Source organism: Monodon monoceros, unplaced genomic scaffold (genome assembly GCF_005190385.1).
Source record: "Monodon monoceros isolate NGI ecotype Baffin Bay Population unplaced genomic scaffold, NGI_Narwhal_1 Super_Scaffold_20, whole genome shotgun sequence".
NCBI classification, from domain to species: Eukaryota; Metazoa; Chordata; class Mammalia; order Artiodactyla; family Monodontidae; genus Monodon; species Monodon monoceros.
The window spans coordinates 115,514,661-115,536,789 of NW_021703777.1; the positions used below are offsets into that span (position 1 = coordinate 115,514,661).

At 37.4% G+C, this 22,129-nt stretch overlaps 1 protein-coding gene across 1 annotated transcript in view; it reads right to left on the reverse strand.

Moving 5' to 3' along the window:
- Positions 1-429: 429 nt before the first annotated feature.
- PDE5A (phosphodiesterase 5A) overlaps positions 430-22,129 on the reverse strand; it is a 137,798-nt gene continuing 116,098 nt past the window's right edge. The window contains exons 15-21 of the mRNA XM_029234643.1: positions 21,490-21,577; positions 17,708-17,808; positions 15,948-16,025; positions 14,019-14,082; positions 8,665-8,739; positions 7,078-7,161; positions 430-4,947 (exon numbers count right to left, since the gene is read on the reverse strand). Of these exons, the coding sequence (XP_029090476.1) occupies positions 4,810-4,947; positions 7,078-7,161; positions 8,665-8,739; positions 14,019-14,082; positions 15,948-16,025; positions 17,708-17,808; positions 21,490-21,577 (628 nt within the window). The 3' untranslated portion in view covers positions 430-4,809. The remainder of the gene's footprint in view (positions 4,948-7,077; positions 7,162-8,664; positions 8,740-14,018; positions 14,083-15,947; positions 16,026-17,707; positions 17,809-21,489; positions 21,578-22,129) is intronic.

Sequence of the window (22,129 nt, forward strand, 5' to 3'; positions counted from 1 at the left end):
GAGTGGATTTGGGACCTTTTACTATTAAAATTCAAAAAGAGAATTAAGTGGAATAAATACCTGCTTTCAAACTAGACAGATCTGGGATCGAACGCAGCTCATGCCATTTGGCAAGTATTTAATTCCTAAGCCTTAGCTCCGCACGCAACCTGAGGATGGTAACAATCATCACCCTGTATAGAATTGTTAGGGACTTGAGAAGTGGTGAGGTGTATGGAAAATGTTGCCCTCAAGCTGGTAGCAAAGAATATTAACAAGAAGACTATTACTGAGGTGTCTAGGCTGAGGAAAGAAAGGAGTTTATTAAGCCACATCTTTTTCAGCTAACAGGACCACAGGTTAGCTTGATTAAAGTCTCTCAAACTATTGGGCCCATTCTCCCTGCCTAAAATTCAGAGTCCCTAATAATCACACAACACTCATACCTGCTTGTTCACTCTTCTTTTTATTCTTACAAAGCATGGCAAAATGAGGAGGCAACTGACAAGCGAAGAGTTTGCGCAGTGGAGAACCACCCTGACCGTCTCTTGACTTTACAGGGATCGTAGGTGGGTAAGTGTTCCTTTAAAGTGATTTTGTCATAGAAGAGTCACATGAAATGGTTCTCATGGTGGGGGGAGAGGAAAGACAAGAAATCAACATTCACAATTATTTAAAATGACTTAAAAGCTAAACATAATATACATAGTAACTCCTTTATCCTAGTACAAAAATAGTGCCAGAAACTATATATTTGTTCAAATGTATTGAAAAGGTGTAAGAATACAAATAGATATTAACAGTGGCTAGTGATGATTCATAAGCTTTTTCTTAAACTGAAATAGAAATTTATATTTTCATCTATTTACATGGTGTTTAACATCTATTAAGATATGTTTACACAGACTTTTGAGAAGCATATGGAAGGGCAAAGTGAGCTTTAATACTTTCTTCCTCACTCCCTACGCTGGAGCAGAAGGGGTCCAAAACGGTGTGCAATTTAACAGTCTAAGAGAACTCTTGAGTAATCTCTCCCTGGCTAGCATATGGAAAAATAATCTACATAGTGGAATACATGACTCCTTACTTACATAAGGTGTTCTCTAAGCTATCAGCAGGCTAAGTGATTCATGCTTGCAAGAAGACAAGATGTTCACTGACTGACAGATTCTTAATAAGTTCCAGGTAAAGAAGGTCCTTGGAAAACTACGTAATACATATGTTATAGATGGAAATGAAAGTGATAACTGTCCCCTATATTTTCACGTTAAATCGGCAGGATCAGAAGCTGGTAAGTCTCTTATCCAGCACTCCCTGCAGAGACTGTGAGCTCCTTGAGGTCACTGCTCTCTCTCCCCAGTGGAGCACAGTGCCTGACATGCAGCAGGAACTCAATAAAAGGTGGATCGAGGCATGTCTAACACTGAGCAGTTACATTATACCACCTTGTTTTAACTGTAGTTGTTCCCAGGAGAGGAGAGCAGTTACATCCCTCCCCCCACCCCGGCTTCTTAAATCAATCTTGTAAAACAAAACAAACAGCATTTCTTTTGATGGCCTGTCAAGCTTGAGGAGTACAATCAGGTGGAAAACACAGGAAAATTGAACATCAGATTGGAGTAGGTCTAACATTTGTGCTCTGTGCTGAAAATAAAGGCACTTCACTGCTAGGCAAGAATATATCTGTAACCGGTTTCCTCCCACAATCCATTATTTCCAGTACACTTTCATACACTTTCTTTTCTCCAACACTCCTATGGAAGGAAACCATTCTTCATAGTAAAGAGATCAGTGGTGAAACATCATCGTCCAGGGTTTGTACCGTGAGATGAGGTGCTCAAACAGCTCTAAATCTCACACATCTAGTGATCTGCATGAGAAGCCAAAGAAATGTACTATCTTTTTCTCAGTCTTGGAAACTCAACACAGGAAATGACTTAAGGGATTAGATACCTTGCTCTTTGGCCTGCTATCCCATTTCTGACAGTGGTCTCCAGGGCCCATTAGGGCTTACACAGTAGCTGCCTTCTGTGACATCCTCCTCTGAGACAAGGCTTAGCCCAAACATAACTCCTTCAACAGCACAACTTGTTCATACTCACAGAGGTTAAAGAGACTTACACAAGTTCACACAGGATTGTGGCTGGCAAAGGCCAATCCTGTGAAAAGTACAAGACCAGGCAATTTTATAGACATCTTCTCACAACTTAGTAAAATAGTGGGAACTTTTGGGGCTGAAAATTGAAATGAAATGGTATCATGGTACTCAGCTATAATGAAAACAAACAAACTAATCTAGAGCAAAAACAACTTCTTGCTAGATTACAGGTAATATAAATATAGGGTAGGGTGAGAGAAGACTACATATATATATTTTTTCCAACTTGAGAAGATACTGGAAAGGAAATATCCATATAAGAAGAAAATTTATGCCCATGTACCAGGTAATAATCCATGTATGGAGTGATTTTCCTAAAAAATTAAGAATTATTTGAACCAAGTAACCAGTCCTAAAGAAGCACTCTTCTTCTGTATGAACTAAAATACCCCCAAATGAAATAGGTATGTCACTGCCCCACTTCTTTCAGTTTCTAAACTAGTAAGGTAAAATAAGCCATTATCTAAAAGTAAACCAAAAATTTATAATCCAGATACACCTTCTTGCTTTTTAAAATGACACACATACAAATCCTCCGCACACAGTCTACTGTGTCTTTAAAAATCTCAGTGACATATATTAGAGGGCTCTAAACAAGCTACTAAAGTATTTGACTACAGATTTTAGCATAACTGCTAAATCACAATGTGTACGGCAAAAAGATAGGTTATTAAAGACTGCTATTCTTCAGACAATTTTTCTGTACTAAGGAATTGTGTCTGCATGCATAGGTGTATACCAGTATGTAGATACATTATTTTAGTGACAGTCTTTGTAAGTTACACACCAGTGCCACCAAGAGGCAACCTCACAGATCTCATGTATATTACATAAAACAGAATAACATCTTGAAAATACAGGTGTCACAACAGTAATACATAGCCCTTACCGCTACAAAGTAATGGCAATACAATTTGTTTTGCTTTCTTTTTAAAACCTGAAGGGTAAGAATAAAGCCACTTTATGTCAAGATACGTATACACACTCAGAATTTTTAAAACTTAACGAATATGTTGAATTTTAGGTAGTTTAGGGAACAAATGGTTATGGAAAACATGTTTTAATGAAAAGTCTTTGAGAATGCTGCATTATCATATCCCCAAGAGCTTTTCTATACAAACTAGTTATAGAAACTCAGAAACTTTATTCAGGGGTGGGGAGGGGGGTGAACAGATCAAACAAATACCTCTCTTCCTACTCTTGCCCACAAACATTATTGCATATTTAGAGCAGATTTTCTTTTCCTGAACTAGGTTCTCAGTCCATTATCTACTTCTCCAATATGTAATAAAAGTGTCTTTAGGGGCACACATGTACAGTGGGAATACAATTAAATGGGCTCAAATTCTAAGAAAATGTTAACATTTTCTAAATGTACTAAAAGCTGTGAGAAGTAGATACCACTAACTACAAGCTCAGGGCCAGTGTTTAGGGTGCATACCCAAACTTCTGTGATTCTGGGTTGACTAGTCCTGTAAACCAAGATATGGCAGTTTCTCAGTCACAAACTCAATACTGCTAAGTTTACTCAAGCTTAAGGTTTCTTACCATATTGTTCCGTCGATTTAATTTTTGACCCTAATATCAAGGATAGCCCTTTGCTGTTTGTACTTTTCTCTGTACTCCATTTAACAAACAAAAAAATATGATTCAGTTTGTACCCTCTTATCTTATACAGTCATCTCTCACTTCAGGCTAATGCTCCCATGATCACTTTTTCTCGCTCTCCTGTTGAGTTTTAAAGTGTTGACTTACAAGCTATGGCTTATAAGGTGAATGATAAGGAATTTATTTAAAAAAGGAAGTTCAGTATTCAAAACACTCACTGACTGTCAGAAGTGTCTTCCAGCAGAACGTTCTCTTCACTGGCAGCCATCCTCGGCTGTTCCATTTCTGCATCACACTCATCCCTCAAAGTCAGTGACTGGATCTTCTCCCAAGGTTTCCCCTGCTTTCCATCAGGTAGGTTAGATCAAAGCGAGTTTATGGGTAGCCTTTGGATAGATTTATTGCATTGAAATGAGAAATTTCTCTCCTGCCTGTTCTCTAACAACAAAAAAAGCAAAATAATTAAATAATGCCTTTTCTTTACAGTACTACCTTATAGTACTTTCCATTTGTTTAGAGTTTTAACTTTTTTTGTTAAGGTAATACAGTGTTGACAAATATACCCCATTCCTCTTAAAAACCACTCAGCCAATATTTTTCTCTAGTCTATGAAGGTTTTAAATGTCACAGAATATATTCACTTTGCTCCTAGCCTGTTTTTAAGAAAAACGATTCCAAACATTCTTGAAAGATTGGTAATTCAGAAAACACAAAACCAATTATTTAAAATCCCCAGCAAGAAAAAACAAAAAAACCCAAAAAAACCAGCCTCAGTGCAAGAATGCAACTTGTACCTCACAGTACACAAAATATCACAAACAGGGCTCTTATCCATGTGCTAAGAGTAGGTGTCACTGATAATCTCAGTTCAGTGGCATAAAACAAATATACAGAAAATATGCAATAGTCCTCTAAAAACATTTCATGCTGTGTTGTCAAAAGTTGTGCAAAAATAAAAATACAGCAGTGGCAAAGTATACACCAAATCTGTACAGTGTATAGCAAAACTAGGCATACTGCAGAATACGCCATCTGTAAACTTCAACTCTGCATGAATAGGCCACTCAGTTCCGCTTGGCCTGGCTGCTTTCCCCATTAATCAATGTCTTCTCCTGCTGTTCTGCAAGAGCCTGCCATTTTTGCCTGTTCTTTCTGCAGCCATCCAGCAAAGGGAAACAGTCCTCTGATACGTGGGTCAGGGCCTAAAGAAAGAAAAGAAAGCCAACAACTAGATGGCAGCTAGGAAATAAGCCCTCTCCCCAGGCCTGACGCAAAGGGCCACATTGTACACTCACTTCATAAGCAGGCCCACTGCTGGGATTCTCACAAACTGTGTGAGCACAGATCATTTATGAATGATTCCTCTTAAGCTATACAGACAGGGAGTACATGCTGAGAGAGAGAGCGAGCAAACACACATTCCAAAATAACATTATTGAGCTATGGAGGCAGATCTGTGTGGAATCGGCTCTGTAGAGAAATAATCCATTTGCTTTTATGTAGTGCAAATGGTTCTCCCTAAGTGTTGACTGCCTTGAGAGCTGCTTAGTTTTTCTGTTTTTCTATAAAATGACTTTATTCAATGTACTTAAGTAGATTTTTATCCAAGATTATAATAAAGGTTAATTTATAACTATGTGTATATGTTTAATGTAACAACATTATTATTTACCAACTACAGTACCATAAATATTTAGCTACAAGAATGTTCACTGCAGATTTCTTTGTAATAGACAAACATTGAAAATGACTTAAATACCCAACAACGGGGTTAGGAATATCGTGTTACTATTTGGCAGCCATTAAAAATGTCATAGAAACACATTTGAAACAGAAAGGTGTATCTTATATTATGGATTGCAAAGAGCAATTTTTGTTAAATGAAAAATTTGTGAAAATGTCATAAAGCATATGCACCGAAAGGAGGTAACAGTGGTTATCTCAGAGTAGTAGAATTATAAGTGATTTTATCTTTTTGCTTCTTCGTATTCTGATTTTTCTATAACAACATATTACTTCTGTAATAATGGTAAAAATGCATGTCTATATCAAATAGAATTCAACAGGAGAGTCAAATAAAATGAATCCTTGCACAAATAGGAAATGTAGAAGGATGAAATCTATAATGGGTGATTTGACTGTTAGTTTGACTATTATTTACAGGCATAGGGAAAAAAAATCAAGAGAGACATTAGTGTCTACAACTGAGGAACCTATTAATCCAATCCACAAGAAAAGCATCTGTTATAGAAAGAATGAGATATTCAGGGATGTTGGAGACACTGCTCTGAACACACTTCTGCACAGATTGCTGAGAAAGGTGGGGACAGTGGTGCAGAGGCCTGACACCCAGTGTTCTTCTGTCCTGTTTTCTTTTGCTGTCTCTCCCGTCCTTCCCTCCTCAGCCACAGCTTCTTTCTTAAATTCATCCACTGGCTAGAACCCTGGACTCAGGCTGAGAACTGGATTCTAAATACAGTTCTCCCACTAACTACCTGTTTGGGACAAACATTTCATCTCCCTGGAAGTTGGACTTTTTACAGATTCAGTGACGGAATCTGTGAAAATGTCTGGATTAGAAGATTTCTAGGGTTTCTTCTGGTCTTGACAGTCTATGATTACACCATGATAAATGTTCTTTTCCCAAATACTTAAAACTTAAGACAGTTTCCTGTTTAAACTTCTAAAGACAAGGACAGCATCTACTTTCTATATTTGGGGCACGAACATCAAAACTAGTAAATTGGATGCTTTAGGGAGAATATCTTTACCCAAAAAATAAATAAATAAGCAAAAAAAACACCCAAAACAAAACCCCAAGCCAGCACGTATATGGAAATGGGAACCTGCAATATTCTTCTAGCCGCTGCCTTTTAATCGTCATAAAAATTTTCTTAAGCCACACTATGACAATGAGAAAAAGTTAGATAACTATTTTTCCTTATTTAGGCCAAAAGTCAGACTTAAAAATAATATGCTCTTAAAAAGAACATAGAGTATGCACAGTATACCTCCTTGAGGGCAGTAGCGCTCACACATGATTTTTCTTAGCGTTCCCTACACGAATTTGCTGGATCCCAGCACGTGGTAGGCACTCGCTAGGTAGTTATACATTAATGAATTAACATTTTTGAGAAACAGTAAATATAAAATGTGTTCCTTATTCAGTACAAACAGCATGTTCATTAGCAAAAGAAATTATCCTGATAATTTTATTTCTAGTTTGTTGATTAAGACGCAAAAAATATACTCCTGGTGTTAGTCGCTTCAATTTACTTTAATTCATAACATGGTCAAATTTTAGCAAGTCTAGTAGTTTTCATAATAAATACCTCATACAGTTGCAAGCAGATGGCATCTATGAATCCAACTTGCATACTTGGGATTTTGTTTTTCTTCTCCCTGTTCATTAGGTCCTGAAAACACAGACACACACAGATCTGCATTTAAAGAACACAATGCAAGTTGGCTCTAAAAAGATGAATCACTGGGTTAGCTGAGGAAGGCTAGATACCTGCCTACCTGCCTTCTTACCACACTCAGGAAGGCCCTGGTCCTCTCTCCTGTGTTCGCCCCGGCTGTGACTTTCCCCACATGACCCCCAGAATTGATCACTGACCTAGAATCAACTGCTGACCTACAGTCAGGCACTAACCTAGAGTCCACTGCTGACATGTATTTGGAGAACACACGTGCTTTCAAACTGTCTACTGATGTGGAATCAAACACTCAGCTTTGTGGAAAAAGCCACTGAGGCCACAGTTGATTACAATTCAATTCACACAGAGAGCTTTTTGAGTGAAGATCATGCAGATGTCACTGCTGCTTATTCCCAGGAGCTCATGACTGGTGCAGCGGACAAGCCCAGCACCTCCATGGGGAGCAAAAAGTATGTGTCAGTGCTTGTTTAAAATGAAGCAAATTCTCCATTAGCTGCGACCATCACTCTGCTACCCACCATTTTCTGAGAAGATTCTGAGCTTCTGAACAAGCCCACTACTACATAATAGGAGACTGAATAACTGCAAAAGACTAATGAGACATAGGATGTACCCAGTGGAGGATAAAAAGCAGAGTGGAGGGCTTCCCTGGTGGCACAGTGGTTGAGGGTCCGCCTGCTGATGCAGGGGACGTGGGTTTGTGCCCCGGTCTGGGAGGATCCCACATGCCGCGGAGCCACTGGGCCTGTGCGTCCGGAGCCTGTGCTCCACGGCGGGGAAGGCCACGGCAGTGAGAGGCCCGTGTACCGCAAAAAAAAAAAAAAAAAAGGCAGAGTGGAAGGAATGGTACACAGACGGAGGAGGGGCATCTCGTAACCATGTCCCATTTAATGTGGGCTCAGTAAATGTTCATTTGAATTGAAAAAAAAGACTCTATGCTTCATTTCCAGGAAAAACCTCTCCAGTGGTTTAAGAAGAATCTTCTTGTATTGGAGATTCCCTACACTATACAAAAAGGCAGTATGTATCAAAAAATCTTTAAAATCTGTGTGCCCTACAACACAGCAGTTCTGGAATTTATCCTAACAAGGTAATGAAAAATGGCCCACAGATGTTTAGCAACAAAGATGTTTATCAAAGTGCTGTTTGTAATAGTGAACTCTGCAAACACTGTACCAAAAAGTAAATTATGGTTACATCTATTTCATGTAACCATTATATATGATATATAAGACAGCATCTGTTAGAATGAAAAATGGCTTATGATATTTAAATGCAAAAAGTAAATTACAAAATATAGGTACAATATGATGACTTGTTATTTGCTTGTTTTCTGTAGCACACATGTATAATCTTCTAGTAAGAAAAGTTTTTAAAAATAACGAGAAATTCTGTTCCTAAGATCTCATAGAAGCCTAAAAAGAGTCTACAATAAAAAATGTATATGAATAATTCCTACCAGCAAGGTCTCATACTTACAGCAGGCTCTATGTTGAGTTCTTTTCTCTCTCTGTCTCCTTGGTCAAAAAATTCAGTGGCAACAAGTTCTGCTATCTGAAATCAATAACAGACTAAGTTTGGGTAAATAAAAGCATATTACTCTGTAAAACAGAGACTTTAAATGAAGATAAAATCTATCAAAGCTGTAGCTTTCAACCACATCAGTAAAATTAGAATAAAGCAGTAACAACTAATAGAAATTTTATTTGTTTTAATGTGTACCTAATCACAAAGGCTGGAGTTTGTAATCTTCTATAATTACACAGAAAAAAGCAACATTATTTCAACTTCATCAATCAGTGGAAAAGAAGTACCGTGTGCCCATCTGTATGCATGATCAACGATATATTTATTAAGCATCTGTTGTATGAGGTGCTGTGTAAAACACAGTATCAAACAGGTCCGTATACTGAGACTGATTGATATGCCTTTTAGGTTTCTTTTAATCTACCAGTTCCTCCTCTTCTCCTTTTAAAAATATTCCTTATAATTTTGGTTGTTGTTGAATAAACTGGGTTGTTAATCCTGCAGTATTCCACTGTCTGGATTTTGTTGATTGTGTTCGCATGATGAAATTTAATGTTTCTCTGTACCCTGTATTTCCATACACCAGTAATGAGATCTAGACACTTGATTAGATTGAGACTTGAATTTTTCTTTTTTTTTTGCCATGACTGTTTCACAGGCAGTGCCCTGTACTTCTCTCAAGGGCTGTATAATGCCTGGTTGCTTCTCTTTGTGAGATTAACAACCCTTCATGATCTTTGTCTAGATTCACTAATTAAGAGGCTGCAAAAAGGTAATATGCAAAGCAATCATTCCGTTTTCCTTTATAGCTGAAATAAAATAAAGTTCCCCATATCAATTATTTAGTTACCCTAAAGCAGCAGTCCCCAACCTTTTTGGCACCAGGGACCAGTTTCGTGGAAGACAATTTTCCCACGGACCAGGGTCGGGGGGGATAGTTTTGGGATGATTCAAGCACATTATATTTATTGTGCACTTTATTTCTATTATTATTACATTGTAATATATAATGAAATAATTGTACAACTCACCATAATGCAGAATCAGTGGGAGCCCTGAGCTTGTTTTCACTTGTCACTCACTGATAGGGTTCTGATGTGAGTCTGCAAGCAACTGATTTATTATGGTCTCTGTGCAGTCAAACCTCTGTGCTAGTGATAATCTGTATTTGCAGCCACTCCCCAGCGCTAGCATCACCTCAGCTCCACCTCAGATTATCAGGCATTAGATTCTCATACGGAGCATGCAACTTAGATCCCTCACATGCGCAGAGCATAGTAGGGTTCGCACTCTTATGAGAATCTAATGTCACCACTGATCTGACAGGAGGCAGAGCTCAGGCAGTAATGGGAGTGATGGGGAGCGGCTGTAAATACAGATGAAGCTTCACTCGCTCACCCGCCGCTCACCTCCTGCTGTGAGGCCCGGTTCCTAACAAGCCATGGACCAGTACCAGTCCTTGGCCCGAGGGTTGGGGACCCCTGCCGTAAAGTACAATTTGTATAAGTAAAGCACGAGAAATACTTGATTTTCTCTACTTTAGTTACTATTAAAAAAAAAATAACTTGGTTCTCAAGCATCCACCAAAGATGGCTATGGAAGGTTTTGTTTTATTGTTTTTATTATTATTTTGAACTCTTGGATTTAAACATTATAATGTATTTCAATCCTCACTGACACTCAGACGTTGTTCCATTTTGGCCAGTTGAGAGCATATTAAGTTAGCTTCTTTGTTCTTTTGACATGGCTTCATCAGTCTTTGATAGCATCCTTGCTTTCTGCTATAACAAGATGGTCTAGGCTCATCTTGTACATTGCCTGCTTTTGAACCACAATCAGCCATTTCATTGTGGAGGCCTAATTCCTTTAAAATGAAGTATTTGGAGACCTCAATCTGGGCACTAGGTTCATTCATTACTACCAGGGTGATCATTATTTTTTAAGCCCTTTTAATGGATGGAGCTAAGATACAACGTAAGTTCATACAGTATTTCCTATTCAAATTCAGAACTATGGGATTTCTGCAAAACCTTATCCACCTTAGATCTTTATCTTTCTACTCATGCTGAAAATCCTACTTCTCAACCATACCAATATAATTTTTCATTTGCTTTTATCCCACATCACCCACAATGATGACTGAGTATCTATACAAAATTACCACTAATATGATTAAAAACAGTTTTAAAGGTTTCTTTTTTTTGGAGTTCTTTTTGTTCTCAGTGTACATCTCACCAGAGTTATATGGTCAAATTACTGTTTTAATGTCACTTGGAATAAAACAGTCCCTCTCAGTGTGTTTCTGCAACCAAAGTCATTTTGTTTCATTTTACTTTCAAGGTTAAGTGATTTTTTAAAAATTCAATTTATTTTATAACTATAAGAGCAATTTACATGGTTCTAAATTAAATCTACAAAACAAGTACATGCAAGCAACTCTAGCTTATATCTCTGTTCCCTCTATCTTATTCCCTCCTTCCCCTGAGGGAAAAAATTAACTTTTTTGTGATTAATCCTTCTGTTTTTTTAAAATATAAGCAAATATGTACATATATTATTTCATCTCCTTCTCAGATAAATGGTAGGATACCATACCAATTTTTTTCTGCCTTGCTTTTTTTTTTTTTTACTTATAATATATCTTTGTAATCACTCCCTAGTAGTATATAGAGAATTCTCATTTCTTTTTGCTGTTGCAAAGGATTCATCATGTAAATGTACTACAGTTTATTCAATCAGTAACCTATTAATGAACATTTGGGTTATTTCCAGTGTTTGCTATTACAAATAGCACTAAAATGAATAGGCCTGTGTACATGTCTTTTTATATTCTTGCCAGTACATTTTTGGGATAACTTTCTTAGGAGTAATGGTAAATGAATTTGTGTATTCATATACTTCCAAAGGGTTATAGTATTTTGCATTCCTTTTTTTCCCACAGCTTCCCCAACAGAGTATGTTGTGAAACCTTTGGGTGTTTGCCAATTGGACAATTGAGAAATGGTGTCTCAGTGCTTTTTTTAAATGAAGTAGAATTTACATACTGTGAATTGCATAGACCATGGGTATACAGTTCAGTATATTAATAAATGCATGTAACTAGGTAACACACACCCCATCCAAGAAACAGAATATTTCTGTCACCCAGAAGGTGCCCTCAGGCCCTTGCACAGTGAATCCCTGCACCTTCTTCCCTCCCTCCCCAGCCAACCACTATCCTATCAATTACTTTTGCCTCTTCCAGAACACCACATAAATGACATAACAGTATTCTTTTGTATCTGGCTTCTTTTGCTCAGTTTACTGTTGATGAGACTAATCCATGTAGTTGCCTGTATCAGTTTCAGTTTCTTTTCACTGTTGAGCAGTACTCCACTGTGTGAAGGAGTAGTGTATTACATTTATCCACGCTCCTGTTGAGAGACTTTTGGATTGTTTCTAGTTTCTGACTATTAGGAGTAACGCTGTTATTGTAATGAGATTCTGTACAAGTTCTTTTGTGTCAGTGTAGTTTTTGATTGTTTGTTTTTTTGTTTTGTTTCATTTTTTTAAGGCCACACCACGTGGCATGCAGGATCTTAGTTCCCTGACCAGGGATCGAACCCCTGCCCCCAGCAGTGGAAGCACGGAATCTTAACCACTGGACTGCCAGGGAAGTTCCATGTGTCAGTGTAGTTTTAACTTGCATCTTTCCTTAAGATTGAGGTTCTGAGAACCTTTTCAAATGAGTAAGAGCCATTCACATTTCTTTTTCTATCAACTTTTTGTTCAAATCTTTGGCCCATTTTCCGGTAGGGTTGTTGGCCTTTTTCTTCTCTATTTTTAAGAAGTTCTTTAATATTAGGGATATTAACTATCTATCAGATAAAAGTTGCAAATATTTTTACCTGTTTTTCATTGTCTTTCTTTGCTTATAGTGTCTTTGCCATGCAAAAAATTTTCTTAATTTTTTAATTTTCTTGTAATCAAATTTGTCAGTCTTTTCCTTTATTGATTCTGCATGTTGAGCCATGGTTAGGAAACTTTTCTCACTCCTTGTTTATAAAAGAATCCATAAACGTTTTTATTTAGTACTTGTATGGTTTAATTCTCTGCACTGAACTCTATGCCCCATTTGGAAGTATGCAGAATAGATCCAATTTCGTCTTTTGCCATCTGGCTATGGAAGATGGGAAAATCATCCTAACCTTATTTAGTAAAGTCTATTTTCCCCCCAGTTATTTGAAATGCTGTCTTTATTATATATTAAACGTTCTATGCAATTCTAAATGTTCTATTATGTTCCACTGGTCTGACACCAATACCAAACTGTTTTAATTATAGAGGCTTTATAGTGTTGCTTTTTATGTCTGGACCCCAACTTCACTGCTGTACTTTTTCAGGGTTTCATTCAGAAAAAAGAAAGAGTAAATGAAAAGACAAATTGTTCCCTCTTCCATTCTCTTTCCAATTTGGAAATGGGCATATAGTCTTATTTATTATGGAGCAGGAAGGTCTATAAAGACATTTCTTGAGTGCTTGTGGCATGTCAGCTTTGGCACATTGGAGAGTGCATTCCTGATACTGTTTTCTCAGCATTTGTTTCATGAGATGAGCCTGTCATTACTGGGCTCCATGACTATGCAGCCCAGAGCTGTGACCAACAGCAGTGGTCAATAATCTCAGGTAGTACATTTAGGATTCAAGATGTAATCTCAAAAAATAAAACTACAACATACACATCATTGCATATATACCCACCCCTTCTTTTAGCTTAGGGCCTTTATCGCCACTGCAAAATGTTACAGCACTTACTTATTTAGAGAGAGGATGTATTTCTAGCCTCCTAGCCACAGGCCCTGATCAGATCCTTCCTGACATCTTATATCAACACGTTCTATACTTCTAAGCACCAAAAGTGTTTAAGTTCTACTTGTTAATGCCTATTTAGAGTTGAGGTATAGCCTAATACGCTAACCGTAAGAAAATTAAGTTTGCTTCTTCTAAACTTTAATATTATTAAAGGGATGTGTTAAAAAAAAATCCCCAACTAAGCCAGCAGTAGTACTGGAATTAAGCTTTATCAACAGCTAGGTTTTGCTGTGTTAATATAGATGCTTTCTTTCTTAATATATCTTACAAATATTATTAAGTGCTAATGAGTCCTCTAAAAAAGAAAACCTGTTTATGTCCAATTATCTGCTTTTAATACTACTTAAAATTTAGATAAAAAGTTCCCCAAATACTTCAAAAACTATATTTCAGAGCAAAGATTTTTCTTATTTTGACTTTTTAATTCTTACTTTTATCATCACTAAGCAACATACCCGTTGTTGGATAGGCCAGGGTTTTGTAATTGCAGAAAGATCACAAGCTGTCATCAGCATCGCTCTGTTAAGGGAAAAGAAGCCCAATACTCCTGTTTACTTTTATGTGAATATAAACCCTAGTAAATAGTTACTAATAAAAAAGTTAAATTAAAACCCTCTAAACTATGAGGATGGCAGTTTATAGACTAGAGAAACAGAAATAGAATTTACATAGAAGCAGGGCTGATACAGTGATATCACAGTGTCATTGTTTTGGTTACCCAGTGAACTACTGGAATTTGCCTTCACACTGCCTCATTTATCTCCAGATTAGCAGCAGGAGAGAAGTTATTAACCTTTGAGCAAAAACTTGCCTGCTATTATTATTTTTTTTACTTTGGTCTTCCAATCTCAGTGACAGTATGATGAAAACACACTGATTACTAATAATTAACCATTAAAGGATAACTTCAGCTGTCCTACTGATAAAAGTTCCATGACAGCAAGAACTATGGTGGGTCATCCTGATTCACTGAACACATGTAGTGACTCCTATGCGAAAAGCCTTTGAATTACTGAACAGTATCTGCTGGAGAAAAGAGGGAAATGAAAGGATGATGCTGGTTATTCCTTCGCTTGTTAGAGAAGTTGAAAACCATACTGGAGTCTGGAGTCTGTGACAAGGTGCTCTACAACTCAATACTATATAAAACTACTGTATGAAAATAGTTCTCTCTTTAGTGCAGTGTTTTCCCACGTCAGGTCCAAATATCTGCCATCTAATCCTTTTAATTTGTTTGAAGACATAGGCAAAAAGGCCATCACTGTCATATAGAAGCACTCAAGGTAAAGGACTGTATCACTTGTCCCTCTAGGGAAACCCAACCTAAAAGTTCTCCCTAACCATATTAGGCCACAAAGAAAATAGTTTTCTGCCTCTAATTCTATCTCTTATACCAACTCCCTCGCAAGTAATGAGTGCACCAGAGAAATCTTTAATCATGAAGGATTTCAATAATACTTGCCAATAACAAACTGCCTCCCCCAAAGAAGACTATGCACCTGTGTGAACTTAACTACAATCTGGACTGTGAAGAGTGGAAGAGGCAACGCAAGCACTAGATGTCCTGAGTGCTTGTCTGCCGAGAGGTCAGAAGTTAGGAGAGTGGAGCAGTGAAAACTGTGGCACAGTCTTGGAATTGTGGTCAGATTCCGCTTCTGTCATTGAGAAAAACTTCACGAATCACAGTAGCGTGTCTGTACTTTTCTAAGGCACTGTTCTAAAAACACATTGAGACTCTTAGGTGAAGTATGAGTAGAGAGAACAGACAGCTGGGCATTTGTATGTTTCCTTATAATTTGCATCTTTGTTTGCATGTGAAGTAATACCAATCTATTTAAAGAAATGTTGGTTATAAAATTGTAATACAGCACTATCCTTAGTATTACTACCTCTGTCTTTTCTTTATTATTGACACTTAGCTCTTTTTTATTGATCCAGTTCTTGTCATGACAAAGGCAGTGATAGTAATAGCAAAGGATGGGAGGGAGGGACAGAGGAACAGGTGAGGAAAAACAGAAACCCTTAAGTTCTGACAGTGCTACTCTGCTATCACGTAAGAGAAGTAAACACTTCACAGCCATGTTCCCGCTCCTGCATTCTTTAGGATGCTATTTTCAGGTCTTCAATTCCAAAGAATTGTGAGTATGAACAAGGGAACTCTATAGCCTGGTACTGATACTCTACCACATTTTAAAGGTCCTTCTAGGACAAAAGTGATTCATTCACTTGAATTTGCAAATGCATTTCTTTTCAAGTAAATATTCATTTCTGTACAACACTCAAGAATTCTGACAGCCTCTAAGATCATCACATTGTAACAAATAATTGCAATAAAATTAATTAGTTAGCAAAACTTCAGCTTTAAGGATAGTAATCCTACTTACAAAAACAATTCCTTTTGATGAGGATCTTCCAAGTTGAATTGATTTTTTCTTATAAGTTCAAAAAATTCTCCTCTCCTCCTTTAAAATAAAGAAAAATATTTCGTAGTTATGATGAGTCCCCCAGGCTCTTATCCCTTTGGTCTAGAAAGACTCATGGAGTAAAATTTTGGGGGAAAAAATCTCTAATGGTTTTTTCTCATCTTAGAATAAAAATTATAATTTAAAAATCTTAAATACCTTACCTTCTCTTCTACCATATTCTTTGGTTGAAACATTAAATCTCACCTCGTTTTTAACTACGAATCACAAATAATGGAAATTTCAATTCTTGAACATGATTTTAAGAAAATGAACCAATATGAGTTAAAAGTCTGATGCCAAGAATGATTTAAGAAATTTTGCGTATGGCATAATAAGATCTATATGCTTTCAGTTTAACTTCTTATACCTCATTCACATATATTATGGTATAGGGTAAAAAATGTTCATAATAATTACTCTTTCACTATAAAGTTGTGAAGTCCTTCTGAAGCAAAGAATGACCAAGTAAAGTATAAACTAATATTCATTCACTGTATAGTGAATACCTCTATGTGCTCAACATTGTTAGGCGTCTTGGGAAATTATTAGACATGAGTTCCTTTCAGTGTTTAAAATCTAGTCAAAGACACAAATATAAGAGAAACTTACATAACAAAACTGCCCGTCTGTGAATAAGTACCAAAAATGAAAAGAGGTTTCAAAAGGGTTCAGAGGGGAGACCCTTGTGGGTCTCCACAAGGGTTGGGAAGCCTTTGTGGTTACAGGTATTTTTCAAATTCTTGGTAATTTGATAGTCTTTATTCTGCAATCATTTTGAATACACTGAAATTTACTATATTTTCTTTTACCCTAATTAACTTTAAAGTGCTCCAAAATCCAAGGAAACAGACTCTTTTAGATGTAGTTACTTTCAGATGCACAGCAGTGGATATCTGGTATATGGTTTTGTGTGTTTCTTCTGTTTGTTTTTACTTCTCAAAAGAGTGGCTAAAACCATAATGCACATCCTTGTACAGAGGGAGAGAGGCCTGTGTTCCTGGGAAATCCCTTGAGTGTGACTGCCGGACTCCCCTCACTCCCAAACTTGCAGCAAAGACCTCAGTCTCTGTGTGGGAAACGAATGCTTGCCCAAAGGCAGCAACATCTTTCCTTGCTTTTAGGAAGGCAGTTTAATGATGCAAACATACCTACATCCCTAATACACTCTAATGCATACTTTAATTTTTGAATCATTAATTTCATTAAAGTTCTGCATTAATATCCTTCTTTTGCCAAAATCCAATAAAAAGAAACAAAATTTACTTGTCTGGCACTCAGCTCCTTTTCCAGCCCATGTAAGCTTGGATGACAGTATAAAGGAATTGTGAAATGGTCAGAAGTTGGGGGAGAGAAGGAAAGGAGGAAAAGCAAATGGCCTACATAATCTTTAGGTTGGCCAACCCAGCTTGGAATGACCTTGAGATGGTTATTTGCTTTGCACATTATTTCAGAGACAAACATCAGAAATAACTCTGTATTCTGTAATTTCTATAGCATTAAGTAAGCAGAAGAAGTAGACTTTTCTGGCTTCCTTTGAGAAACTGCTCCATAGTTTGGTAGACAGCTTTGCCAGGACATTTGTCCTTATAATCTAAAAATACCCCAGTGTGGATTTTTAAAGTTTGAAACAATACAAACACATCCAAGACCTATTTATCAACATATTTCTTAAAACTTACTTAATGTACAGTGCTAGGTCTGTAGCTAAAATAGCTTGCTTGATTATTTTCAGCGTGGTCTTATATTCTTCAATGGAGAGGCCACTGAGAATCTGATTGCCCTTTATAAAAAAAAAGAAAACCATCGTTAGCATTCCACCTGGAGAAGCTGCTGATAAGAACAAAATCTGAAAATATAGTCACATCTCTTAAACACATGCCTAGTATTCTGAACTCAGGAAGATAGAAGACACCTGCTTACATAAAGTAAATACCGTGAAATAATGTTTCCTCTCTATGCACCCACCCTCATCGCCTTGTCATACAAGAAAAAACAGCTTCATGATGGTTCATGGGCCGAAGTATGCATGTTTCTCCAACTCTTCTACTCCTTAGGCTTTAGTCCAGGCCCCAAATCTAATAATTATATACCTTTTTCCTTTGGGCAGGGTAACTGCTATGATCTGAGAACAAGTAAAACTTTGAAAAATCAAAAACTGTATTAATAGATGTGAAGAACAGGGTGAGGAAATTGTAAACAATTGATTATTTTAAAAATCATTTCTCTATGGCTTCTGTAATAAATCCAATAACATTTCTGGTGCAGATTCATATAATTTTAATTTCATATTGAGAACAGTGTGTATTCCTCAGGAACATGCCAATACAGATGGGTAGAGGGTGTGAGCAATGATGTGCTTACTGGTGGTATAAAGAAAGCAAGAGTTGAAACATCTATAAGGAATATTTCAAAGGTGGCTAATCCATGTGCAAGTTATCTAAAGTTTTTGCTATGTAATCATTTTTTATTGCTTGCCTGTAATTTAAAGCACAGTGACTCTCTAATCTTGAACTAAGTAAAACATACCTTGGGTACCCAGAATATAATCAAAACAACATCTTTAAATTGAGTCAGATGTGCTTCCTAAACCTCAGGGCTGAGAAAAAAACCCAGAAGCTTAGAAATAGGGTCTGGAGGTAAAGGATTTGTTCTGAAGAAAGGAAACTGCTGAGCCAGGTTCAAACATTGGTTAGAGGATAACTGATGCTGAAATTGTGGTATACGTCTAATTAATGAATCTGTGATTACACAAGAAACATTATTTTTAAATATTAAGCCACTTTAGATTCTGGGCAAAACAAAACTATATTCTGATACTTTTATTTATTTTAAGACAAAACTATTTCAAGTGGAAAAGTAGAAATGTCTTTTGGTATTGTATTTTTATTTTCCCTTCCAAAAACAAAGGCTGTAAATTCTTGTGTATTGGTGCTTACAAAGACAGAATATAGATGGGCCTTATAATGTGAGGCCAGCCATATATACAACCAGATTCCTTTTATGTTAAGTAATAATATATTACATAAGTTTTATGTTATCTAATAACAGAGCTATGATAGGCATACTGTAAAATATGTTTTTTTTAAAAGGTTAGCATATTTTGTTTAAAACTAGGATATTAAAATGAAGTTTGAGCTGAAGGGCAAAGACAGCAAATTCCAATGAAGGTACAGATGTTGCTGCTATAACTCGACACACACATTCCTGAGAAGTCTTAGTTCGGAAAAAACCCACACTAAAAATAATATGGTTTTTGGGAGAAACAGTGTTAGGGCAGACCACTCAAAGCCTATATAACTTTATAACCAGAGCACAAACCAAATCAAGAACTGGCACCTCTGGAGGTAACTTGGACAGGCCAGGCTAGCAAGTCTGGGGGCTGCCTCTGAGGACATTAAAGAAGCACAGAAACAGCTGAGTGGAAATGGTGGTTTGTGGAAGCCCAGAAGCAGCACAGAGGGAACTGGATGGCGGAGACGGATGGTGGAGACAATGGGGCTGTACTAAGGGGGTGCTGAAGGAAGAGCAACCTCCATCCCGTGGGCCCAGAGCAGCCCAAGGCGAGGGAGAGCGCCTCAGGGCTAAGTGCCCATTTTCAATATTTCTAAAACAGAACCGAAAGGGTTGCTCATGCAGGAGCCAAGCAGAGGGCTTCTTCCTTCCTTGCTGAAGGTCAAAATTCAACTCCCATAATTCTGGCACCTCACCCAAGAGAACTTGTTCATGAAACAGTACAACTTATACATTTTACTGACATCATTCCCCTACCTCCCAATCATACATCAACTAATTCACATTAAACAGTCACATCTGTAGCAGTCTGTACTAGAGCATGTGCAGAATTTATAAGGAGGTGCCCAAACTGGCCACATAACTCTTATCCCTTCACCCGCACCAACAGGTGCGATTGCGTTCCCCTTCACTCAAGTAAGAGAGAGTGGCTTGAAGTCATGGCGTATGCCTGCTGGAGTCTACTGGGTGGGGTGGGCTCCAGTACCCTTGTGTCTGATTCCTGTCTGGAAAATCTACAAGGCAAGACACAGGCTGGCTAGATGCTCTGATGCAGCAGTGAAGGAGAGGTTGCTACTGAACAGGACGGGCTGCCTTCTCTGAGTTTTGGAGGCATGGGGTTGGTTTAAGTCCTGTCCTGTTCAAGAGGACCACAAAGAAGGCAAAAGAACCTTAGCAGAAAGGAGCTGAAAGCCAACAATCAGAGTTCCAGGAGCTGAGGAAGGAGCCGTAAGGTGATAAACTGGACAGAGACGATCACTCATATTAAGGCGACGTCAGTGGAAAAGCCACACAGCTAAGGCGCTCGGCCAGGATCATGGAATTACTCGTAAGAAAAGAAGTAGGTTTAAACACCTACCAGGCACAAACAGGGGGACACTCATCACACTACCAGTCTCTTGTTTCTTATTCTCCAAGTCTGGGGGAGTAGGAAGGGACATGGGGGTTTGGGGGTGAGGAAGGAGTCAGAAGAAACATAAGGGAGGGACGAAAGGAGCCAACCAGGGTGGGAAGAGAGAACCTGAAACTAAATCAAGCCCCACATCTGGACTACTACATAGGGCTGCACATTTTGGTTTCTAAATTGAGAACTGTATGCTATATTTTAGGACCTGAAGTAGTAACTAGAGGGTAAAACTTATCAAAGAGTGACCACAAAAGTCATGGGCTGCCTGTGTTTTCTGGGGCTCAGGGAGGAACTAGTGCCACTGGGCAAATGTAAAGAGATGGAGGTAAAATTGCTTTAAAATTATATACCATGCGTTTGTGCTTGTTCAACGTAATTGTCTACAACTTTCACTGTTTTCTTATTATAAAGGTAATACACGCATACAATGGGTAATGTGAATAATGAACAACAAATCAAAACCAGAAAATAAAAAAAGTATTAATAGTTTAACTAGACAAAGCCGTTGCGAACATTTTGGCATATATCATTTTAACCTTATTTTCCTTAACATAAATATGACTAGAGTAACATACTGTATGCTTTCTTACATTGATAAATATTCATTTAGCCAAATTGTTGAATAGCTTTATTCCTTAATGAAAATGTTTATTAGTGGTCAAAAGTTTACATAAAAAGAGGAAAAGGTACTGCCTTATGAAAGAAAACCTTTGAGAGTAGTATAAACCACTTCATTTGACAAAAACAAAAACAAAAACAGAACTGAGAGCCATAAAATACCAGTTTTGTTTGTTTCTAATTTGGAATAACCAAATGGAGGTGAGTAACCAGTTTTCCCTTTTCAGGCAACATTTAGACAGTTTTGGTTTCTAGAGAAGTGAGGCTGCGAAGATCTCAAATGTTTTGGCTTTGCCTTTCTTACCCAAAAAGGAATAAAGCATGCTCAAGAATTTATGTTCCTGGGAATAAATCCAAAACTTAAAAATAAAACTGAATTTATAAAGCGCTCTGTTAAAATTCTACAACCATAAATTAGGTACTTACAGGACTATTAAGGATCATCAGGCACTGGTCAAAATGATGATGCTCCATGATTGAATGGCAGTAGAGCTGAGCAAGTGGGTGTTCACTTCTGGGTTTGTTGAAGAAAGTTTAAAAAAATTATCAGTTTCCCCAGTATATCAGTTATCAATTTCTTCTTATTATTGGTTAACTGAAAAAGAGGCTACTTCACAAAAATTAATCCAGCTAACAATTTTCTCTCCTTTTGCTAAGAAGAGTGAGGGAATCTCTGGGAAATACATATAAAGAGTCAAACTGTTTTCAAATACCAATGTTAACTGATGCCGGTTCAAAGTATGAACAATTTGATTGGTTTTAATATTTATTAAAATAGTAGAAGGAATAAGGACAAAGGATTACTTTCTCTACACACGAAAAAAATCTCTGAAATAGCTGTGCCAATAATAGTTTTCAATTTCAAAAGTGCAATTAATTTAAAATCTGAAATAAATTTCCATGCAAGCCTTTCTTCTGAAATAAGGCTGAAGGTCAGCGTCCCTATGTGTGCCTGTATATAAGAAAAGTCAACTGAGATGGAATTAGCTGAGGTGTGAGTGATGAGAGGCAAGGAAATGGGGGACAGTGGGTGCACATCCCCTTCTGGAGGAAGGAAGGAGACAGC